Below are 10,226 nucleotides of genomic sequence, written 5' to 3' on the forward strand. Positions count from 1 at the left end.
TTCGTTTTTGGATGAAAATCAATCAAGCATGGTTCTTGTAATTTGAAATCATCTACACAAGTCGTTAGGTCAAATTTTTAATCGATCCTTCCATGTATTTTAGTCGAAAAAACTTGAAAAATGAAAACATATGAGTTTTACTAGCACCGAGCTCACCACTTTTTACTGTCAAATTTGATATTTAAAAAAATAGTTGAATTCAACAATAAAAAAAATGTTGAACTCGTCAATAAAAAATGTTGAACTCGACATTATATATAAAATTTGGAATCTCAATTTTATTCTTCATTTTTTTTTATAAATCATTACAACAAATTAAAAAAATACATTTAAATGATCAAAATTAGAAGTATATCATTTTCATTCATCATTCATGATATAAAATCGTCAAAAATAATTGCAATCACAGTTGAAAAATCTAAGTATGTGTGGAAGATGAGAAAAAAATGGCAATTTAGATATTTCAAGAACATTATTCCGCGAAAAAGGATGCAGGACCATTAAAAAATAATTTTTTCTTATTAAGGGTATGTTTGATTGCATGGAAAGTGATTTTTCATGGAATTTGAAATCCATGAAAAAATAATGATGAAAAATAGGTAAGGTTGGAAAATCAAATTCCATTGTTTGATTTTAGTTAGATAAAGAAGAAGAAGAAGAAAAAGAATGAGAGGAGGAGGAAAAAGATGAGAGGAGAGGGAGAGGTTTGGAAAATGATAATAGGGAGGGGGAGGACGTAGTGGCGATGGCGGCGGATGTAAGTAAGGAAGAAAATGATGAGGAAGAGAGGAGAACGTGGTGATGATGGCGACGTAAGAGAGAGAGAGAGAGAGAGAGAGAGAGAGAGAGAGAGAGAGAGAGAGAAGGTGGTCGGAGATAACGATAACGACGATGATAGTGACAATGGTGAGGTTAGTGTGATGGTGATGGTGGTAGGAAATCATAAGATAGGAATGAGAAAGAAGAAGATGATATTTTGAAGATGAAAAATATAGGTTAATTTCACTTTTTCACCCATATGAGTGGGAAAGTGAAATCTATATTTTGATGTACTTTTTAATTGAGGTGGAAAATCAATTTTTATAGAAAAATGCAATCAAACACAAGAAAAATGTCATTTTCCACCTTATTTTTCATTTGCAATCAAAAATACGTAACTAGATTCTTAAATTATGGTTAGAGTTTAACAATTATTTAGAAAGAAATTCCTCCTTCAGGGTGTTTTAAGTAATTTTTCATATTTTATTCCACGACAAACTGCTTTTTGTTGTGGGTAGGTCCATCAATGTCTAGGTCTCACTCTCAGCTCGTACAGTAATTTTGCCTCAAATAAAGTGGCATTGTCATAAAAATAATTAAGATTTAAAATATTAATCCATGTTGTTAATATTGCCACATCAATTCCTACATACAGTTGGTGTGGCATTAGTAAAATTCGTTGTGACAATAGTAACTCATTTTTAAATAATTTAATTACCTTTTTATCAATTAAATATTAATTCCCACTTTCATCCTCTTTTTTTACTCTCTCTCTCTCTCTCTCAATTTCAGTTCTCTCTGAAATTTAAGCAAAGCTACTCCATATATCTCCTTTGTTCTTCTCTACTTCGAGTTTCGATCCAATCAAAGCGTTTTCGTTTTTTTGCTGAAAATTAAGGGTTTCTGTTGCTCAGTCACATTTGATGCCAAATTAGAGATTATCGCCTTTGTTAATCCTGTAAATTTCGTTTTTTCCGCATAGTTTTTGCGGAAGAAATTAGGCTTCTACACTCAGATCGATCTGGAAACCATTGTTTCTAGCGACATTTACTGGCAAAGTTTGGGCCTTCCGCCCACTTGTGTTTATAGAAACTAGGGTTTATAAATTGTGACTCATCTAGATCTCCAAACAGCTTTTTTCGACAGCTATTTTCTGTTGTTTTTCCTGTCCCTTCTGATCTTATATTTCGTTTTTCACTCCTTTTGCGGTGAAATTAGGGTTCTTGCTTTGTTTAATCTCAAAATTTGAATGTTTCCGGCTCATTGGGAGAAAAAAATTGTTGTATCTTTTACATTGTTTATTTTTGCAATGTTTTCCTGTTAATCTCAAGATCTCTGTTTTTCAGTTAAATTTAGTTGTGAATTTAGGTTTTCTAATCTGCTTTGATCTTAATTCACTCTCGATCCCAGGATCCAAGTTCTAGCTACTGTTTGTTTCACTTTTGGTGAACTCTTCCACCTTGTGATCTGAAAATTTCGAAGTGTAGGCTAGTATTAGTGGTCAAAGTAGGTGTTTTTCATCTCTTTTGATTCGTCAAATCTGTGAGATGTGTTTATGCGGCCCCTGCTCCGGAGAATTTTAAGTATTTCTTGCAAAGATGCAGCCAGATCAGCGAAGGAAGGTAAAAATCTTCAAAATTTATCTGTTCTTTTATAGTTGTTTATTATTTTAGATATGTTTCCTCCAGATCTTCTTGTTAAACTAATTAATGGAAACTTTTTATTCAAAGTTTCGTTTTTGACGATCATAGTGGGTGTTCTAGTATGATTTTGTGCTACAATTGCATAGATAAGGTCTGAATTTCAAAGAATTCCATCTCTTGCATGGGTTTTCTTGAAATTTATCAGTCTTGTGGTGTTGCAGTGTCGTCCCTTCTCATTTTTTCTATTGGATTCCCCTTTTTTATTTCTTTGGGTACATGGTAGTTCTCTTCTCGTTTCTTACTGGATCTTTTTATTTCCATTTTAGGGAATTATGGGTTCACCTTTATTTTTAGGGGATCGGATGAAACAACTCCTGCATGAGCCAGTTGAAAATTTACACTGACTTTACCATAGGGATTGGCAAAATTATTTGATTTTTGTGCGTATATAGTTATTTTCTGGTTGAAACTTGAGAGTCTTTGTCAACATTCGTCTGTAGATGTAAACGTTCTTTTGTGTGTAGTGACCTTATCCATGTTTTCTGTTGGGAACCCCTTTTCTATTTATTGGATAGAATTCGTTTCTTACTGGGTCTTTTTGATTTCTATTTTAGGGAATTATGGGTTTACCTTTATTTTTTATGGGAATGGGATGAAACAAGTCCTGCACGAGCCAATCGGTCATTGATAGTGATTGAAAAAATTATTTTATCTTTGTGTATATGAAGTTATTTTCAGGTTGAAACTTAAAAGTCAATGTTAACAACCTACTGTAGATGTAAACATTCTTTTGCAACTACTAAAGTATGGAACTTTTTCTTGCTTGGGAGAGCTTCCTGTTATGTTACTTAAACTAGAAGGTGGCAGGTGCAAATGCAAATGTATCTGAAGGGCTTATTTGTAATTTAAGATATTAATTAAAGAGTGATTTTGAAGATTACATGGTAAAAATGATATTTTTGTAATTTTAAAAACTAATCAATGTGATTTTAGGGGTGTGCAATCGTAATTTTCTTGGGTTTTGACCAAAAAGACCCTGATTATACTAAGTTTAAATGTTCAGGTGGGGGCATATTTGGGATCCAAATTTTGGCGTCAGACACTTCTTCAATGCCTTCTCTCATTATAATAGTAAAGATACTTAAGCCAAATGTTTTCTCTATCTTACATGTCTATTTTGAGGTTGAAAGTTAATCTAAACACAAATATGTATGCATTGATAAAAATTATGAAACATATACTTCATACAAGAAAACATATGTTATGTATATATGTTTCATAATCTCTGTTTGATCTTGTCTTAGTAAATTTCAGACAGTTGTGGAATTTCCATCTTCTCCTGAAGTTGTCCAATCAACTGATGTTTTTATGATTGTATATTCATGTAAATAGCTCATGCATGTGAAGATGTGATAATTCATTATCTCACACTTTTTTAGGGATCGTGTCAAGCCTGCCCATTGCATTACTTGAGTTGTTCAGACTAATAAAATCACACTGCCTTATGAGTTGTTGATGCAGGTATCTGCGGAAGTAGATTTTTTCACCGAGTATGGTGAAGGGAGCAGGTACAAAATAGAAGAAGTAATAGGTAAAGGAAGTTATGGTGTTGTTTGCTCTGCATACGATACACATATTGGGGAGAAAGTTGCTATTAAGAAGATCAATGATATCTTTGAACATGTGTCTGATGCCACACGCATTCTTCGTGAGATTAAGCTTCTTAGACTTCTGCGTCATCCTGACATTGTGGAAATCAAGCACATCTTGTTGCCTCCTTCAAGAAGGGAATTCAAAGACATATATGTTGTTTTTGAACTCATGGAATCCGATTTGCACCAGGTTATTAAAGCAAATGATGATTTGACGCTGGAACATTATCAGTTCTTCCTTTATCAGCTTCTTCGTGGCTTGAAGTACATACACACAGGTTGTCTAATGGTCCCAATTTGTGCTTTAACACTTTAGGAAATGTTATTAGGGTATTGCTAACTCAAGTGTTTGTGGACTTATCTTCATCGGTCATGCAGCGAATGTTTTTCACCGGGATTTAAAACCGAAAAATATTCTAGCCAATGCTGACTGCAAACTCAAGATATGTGACTTTGGTCTTGCAAGAGTGGCCTTCAATGATACTCCCACCGCCATATTTTGGACAGTGAGTTTCTTGTCTATCCACTTCACTGGGCATCTCACCTTTTCTTCTTGGACCTCCAACTTATTTCTGGAATAAAATTTTATTGGTCGTTTCTTATCAAAAAAGAAAAAAAAAGTTGATAGGTCTTTGTAGAATGTAAATTCATTGTGTCAGTTTCCCATACTTGCAGGACTATGTTGCAACAAGATGGTACAGGGCTCCTGAGTTGTGTGGATCCTTTTTCTCCAAGGTGCATAACCTTTCCAGTTTATTGTTTGCTTGGCTGTTGTAAAATGCAATCATCTATGTAAAACCAATGCTTTCTTCGCACCTAACTGACAATGCTATTTGAGATCTCTTGCATATTACTAAATTATTAAGTTTCAGTCAATGCCCAACAATATCTTCCTTTTTCCATAGCTAATATGAAATAAATGGTGGTCCAGATCTTCTGTTAAACTTGCACATTCCTTTTTACCGGGACTGTAATTGGCCTTTTTTGCGCATGACCAAACATCACAATTGATTTTCCCTAATTTACAACATTTGTTACAATGGTCAATTTGGTGGATATAACAAATCTTGATTACATACTTCCTCCAATTTATAAAAAGTTTGCTCTTTTTCTGTTGGTGTTGTTGTGTGTTTGTTGCAGTACACGCCAGCAATAGATATATGGAGCATTGGATGCATCTTTGCTGAGATTTTAACTGGGAAACCTCTCTTTCCTGGAAAGAATGTGGTCCACCAATTGGATCTGATGACCGATCTGTTAGGAACGCCTTCTGCTGAAGCCATTGCCAGGGTTCATTTTTTTGTCATAAATCTGTAGTCTCATTATGAATCCAATTGTCATTTTTAGTTATCCCAAATGTTAAATACCTCCCGGATTTAAATTATTATGTGACCATTTGTCTTTTACTTGCAGGTACGGAATGAAAAGGCACGCAGGTATCTTAGCAGCATGCGCAGGAAAAAACCTATACCTTTCTCCCAAAAATTTCCGAATGCAGATCCCTTAGCACTTCGTTTATTAGAAAGGATGCTAGCATTTGAACCCAAGGACCGACCTACTGCCGAGGAGGTACAGTGGGCATACTTCTTCCTTTCAGTTCTTTAAATGTGCATTCTCCATCTAACAGAGAGAATTTGTGCCATAAGGTGTCAGGCTTTGTCTGATCCCTATTTTAGGGGCTTGGCCAAGGTTGAGAGGGAGCCTTCTGCCCAGCCAGTAACAAAGATGGAGTTTGAGTTTGAGAGACGGAGGATAACCAAGGAAGATGTGCGAGAGCTTATTTATCGAGAAATTCTTGAGTACCATCCAAAGATGTTGAAAGAATTCTTAGAGGGAACAGATTCAATGGGCTTCATGTATCCAAGGTATTGATTCCCAAAATATCAAATTTCCGATTCTTCAAACATTTGTTAATCTAAAGGCCGACCCTAGAAATCTGAAAATTTTAAATCGGTCCCAAATGTACACCTTTTTTCTTACTGAGGTGATATCAGTCCTTATTGACACAGTTTTGAAAAGTTTCCTTACCATTCCTAGTCTTTTGACATTGCCTTGGATTTCTATCTTACTTGTCATAAACAACAAAAAGTTCAAAAAAAAAAAAAAAAAGAACCATTGATTGTAAAATCTCTGGATGTTTTGTATTTTTCTTCTCTTTTTCTTTGTGCTTTCTTGCTTGGGGGTTATCTTGGCCTCCTTTGTACTCTTCCTCTCTTTTGATATTTATAAATCTTTATTTATCAAAAAATAAATAAAAAATTTCCGGAAAAAGCTTGATTACTGGTTATTTTCACATCAAGGAAAAAGCTTAAGATTCCGCAAATACCAAGTTCTTTATTGCTGCTTGATTACTTGTCTTGGGTCCAGTTTCCTGCTCTCCAGAATCTCTACATGGGAAGTTGAAAACCCAATTTGAAAATCGCATTTTAAGACATTTTGTGAAGTCCTAAACTCAAGGGAATGACCCTTCAAACTTCAGGCCAAACCTTTCAAATCTAAGACCACATGAGAAAGTCTGTGATTCTTAATATTTATATTGCATTTTTCAGTGCTGTTGACCAATTTAAGAAGCAGTTTGCTTACCTTGAGGAGCACTATGGAAATGGTGCAACAGTTACTCCACTTGAGAGGCAACATGCATCTTTACCCAGGTATCCAGTTTCTTATATTTTTGGCACACTGTGCTCCCACTTTTTATTGGGGTGTTATCCAGACCATTGATGAAAATTCTTGCACGCAGACCTTGTGTTTTATATTCAGACAACACAACACAGAATTCAGCTGAGGTCACTGAGGATTTCTCCAAATGTTGCATCAAAGAAATGGAGAAACCACAACCGGATAGGAGTTGTGGGATCCCTATTGCAAGGGTTCCTCTTCAAGTTCCTCAGAGAGCCCAAGGTAAGTGAATTCCTTCTCTCCTGATTGTGTCAATGTCTTACTGAACACTGCTTAGAAGGTTATCATTTTCACAATGTTCACGCTTATCTGTTTTTCCCTCTTTTGAGAAGGGGAGAAGGGGTGATGTTTGGAGATACATTTATCTTTTCTAAAAACAATTTTGTCCTTTAGCTCCTATTTTTCTTTATCCCTGGTCACTAAATGACAAAATTGCTCTGGAAGGGGTATAAATTTCTCTGGGAAAATAAAATGCCTTACAACAACAATAATAATAATAGAAAATGACCTAAATATCATCTTTTTCAACTCTTTCCAAAATATTTGATTTTTTCTCTCAAAAATCCATTATCTTCAATCTCTGGAACATGTATTTTTACTCTCATTTTCAATCTCAAGAAGTGTAATTGGGTAATTTTTTTCACAAGATCAGTTTTTAGAAACAGGGTTAGCCAAACAAGATTTTGGATTTTGGAAATCAATTTCTATAATCTGATTTTGACAATCCATAATCAAAATCAAGAATCAGGATCTACAATTCGAACCAAACGCCCCCAAAGTTATGTTCTCATGATTTTTTGCAATTAATACATCCATACATGTCCTCGATGTAAATCAATTGTAATTGGGATCTAGTTTTATCTCCTCTCCCCTTTTCTCACAATTATCACTGCTCTCTCATACATGTCCACTTTCATTAATATATATCCATTGGGGGCATACTTTTTCAATACCAACCAAACTAACTCTCTTGGTATTTTTTTCTTATATTTTCTTTAGGTCAATAGAAAGCATATGGAGATTCTTCCTTGTTTCTATTTACTTCTCTATCATTTGTGCAAGTAGAAACGTTGCTTCGATCATTGATTTACCTAGTATAAAACCAAATTATTTCTTTGATATATTTGTGTTTTGTCTTGAGCATTGGTTCAATCACTCTTTCCCATAATTTTATAGTATGCCTCATAAGTATAATCCCATGATTGTTGATTTGACTTTTTATGTCTCCTTTTACAATCATAATTAGTAGTGTTGTTTTTGTTTGTCTGTTGCTTTAAGCTGGGATTGAATTACTCAAAATTTGTCCAATCCTATTCATTTTTTCAGCGGATCCCAAATTTTTGGGATAAGATTTTTTTTTGATGATGACAACGACAATGTAATGAAGGTTGAAAACTCCAGAAGACAGAGTTTGGTCGACTTAAGAAACAAAAAAATTCATTCCTCGATGCTCAAAATATGCTATCCCTTGTCTTTGCTTCTTCTAGAGTTTTGACAAATTAATATATAACTTTGATAGTCGCACCTGAGGCATCGAAGTTGATTCAGCATTTTTTTCACCGAGGGGAGTGGGGAAATTATATATATTTTTAAAGCAGTTTGCAATGCTATAATCGTAAAATATGTTAATCATTCCTCCTACTCAACTTAGGGGAAGTCAAATTTTATAGATGGGAGAGCCAAGCCCTAGTCTTTAGTTTTCCAACTGATTTTAATCCTTAGCTTCTGTAGCTAATTTTATCGATTCAATTAACATTTTTTTTAGGTGGTGCTGCAAAACCTGGTAAAGTTGTTGGTTCGGTCATGCGTTACAACAACTGTGGAACAGCAGCTGCAGCAGCAGCAGCAGCAGCAGAAGTGTTTCAACAGCGAAGGATAGTCTCTGACCCAATTATCCCAACTCAATATAACACTCCTGGCTGTTCATATCCAAGAAGGAATCCTAGCTGTAAAAGTGAGAGAGTGGAAGATGAAGGGATAGAAGGGTCCAATGGGATGCAACCAAAGCCTCAGTACATGGCAAGGAAAGTGGCTGCAGCTCAAGGTGTACCCAGTGGCCACTGGTACTAGATCAACGGTCTTCACCAATGAGAGATGGTGTTTATTGATATATTCTAATGGTTCTATTCTACCTCAGTAACCACAACTCAGAAAATATGAAGAGTAGTAGGGATGGTTACTCAAGTTATGGAATATATATTGGTGATGTGAAGTAGATAGAAATATGGATGGATCCTATGACCATGACCTATTAGGAAAAAAAAAGATTCCTAGAAGGAAAAAAGAGGGAGATGGGAGGAGATCCATCCATTTTATCTTGTTTTAGTTTCTTCTGTTCATTTCCCTTAAGTTCATGGAGTAGACATGGTGGTGGTTATACCCTTTTTTTTTTTTGCAGTTTTATTTGTTTGTGTAATCTAATAAATGGATATGGAGTTACCACCCTTGGTTGAAAAATGCTTCAAAGTTTACTTGAATTGGGATGTTTCGATCTGAATCTCTATGCAACAAAACAAAACGAATGGAAATACTCAGTTGCATCAATGATGGAGTTACTTCACAGCTGCCCTTTGAATTCTGTTTCAAAGCAGCAACAGCAGTGATATTGGATAGCACCAAGTTGAACTGCTGGGATGAGGAGGTCACTACTTTCAATCTGATGGTCTCGTTCATTTCCAGTCACATTTCTCTCAGCTGTCTTTAGCAACAGAGAGACAGAGAGAAACCCTTTGAAGACATTTTCACATGCCACCTGCGATGTTGAACCAGAATGATTTGAACCCACAACTCAATTAAACCACCCAACTTTCCTTTCCATGATGCAAGTTTCGGCACCCTTATCCCCCCACTACGACATGGCAAAAGAGGTTTTTTAGTTCACCTTAATATAAAAGGATGATATGTGACAAACATGGAAGCTTTTCTACAATGAAGATTACAGAATGCCAAATCACATGTGCTATCAATCAGTTTGTGCAGTCGATCGATGTGTTACCCATCTTGTAAATAAACTCAAAAACATGTGGGGGTGTTTGGTTTCTTGGACGCGATGAGATGTCGTACTCTCCCATCATCGGTCTTTGCTCCTTGGATCATCAAAATTTCAAATGGATTCGTTCCCCTTCCACTCTTAGAACCTGTACCATTTTTTTTTTCTAGTTCCGACCTTTGTATCGGGCTCCACTTTCTCAATTCCCACAATCATAATATTCAAAGCATGTCACATTAACTACAAAAGTAAAGAGGAATCTGCCAACTCCTAACAACATTGAACTTGCAATAGTTGGTCCATGACAAAACTAAATGACACATGCTATTAATAACTAAGGCCATGCATCTCAATATGTTTCTTCTTTTATTTCTAATTTATGAGAGTGATATTTTCATTAATTTCAAATTAACTTAAAACTTGGTCAAGTTGACTCTTGAATTTCATGGTGTGCAAACCCAATATTTAGTGGAATCAACTCGTAATGTCAACTTGGTAAATCAT

The 10,226-nt window shown here is 35.3% G+C and overlaps 1 protein-coding gene across 1 annotated transcript; it reads left to right on the forward strand.

The window, feature by feature from the left end:
- The first annotated feature begins 1,528 nt into the window (after positions 1–1,528).
- MPK16 (mitogen-activated protein kinase 16) lies at positions 1,529–9,230 on the forward strand. The gene is made up of 10 exons (XM_086450374.1): positions 1,529–2,381; positions 3,924–4,332; positions 4,433–4,560; positions 4,730–4,789; positions 5,195–5,344; positions 5,468–5,623; positions 5,708–5,919; positions 6,604–6,705; positions 6,795–6,955; positions 8,499–9,230. Exons 1-10 carry the CDS (start codon positions 2,358–2,360, stop codon positions 8,801–8,803), a joined length of 1,707 nt encoding a protein of 568 aa, XP_086306500.1. The 5' UTR covers positions 1,529–2,357; the 3' UTR covers positions 8,804–9,230.
- The last annotated feature ends 996 nt before the right edge of the window (positions 9,231–10,226 follow it).

The sequence above is a fragment of the Akebia trifoliata genome, chromosome 8, assembly GCF_017979445.1.
Source record: "Akebia trifoliata isolate Shusen 1 chromosome 8, ASM1797944v1, whole genome shotgun sequence".
Classification (NCBI taxonomy): domain Eukaryota; kingdom Viridiplantae; phylum Streptophyta; class Magnoliopsida; order Ranunculales; family Lardizabalaceae; genus Akebia; species Akebia trifoliata.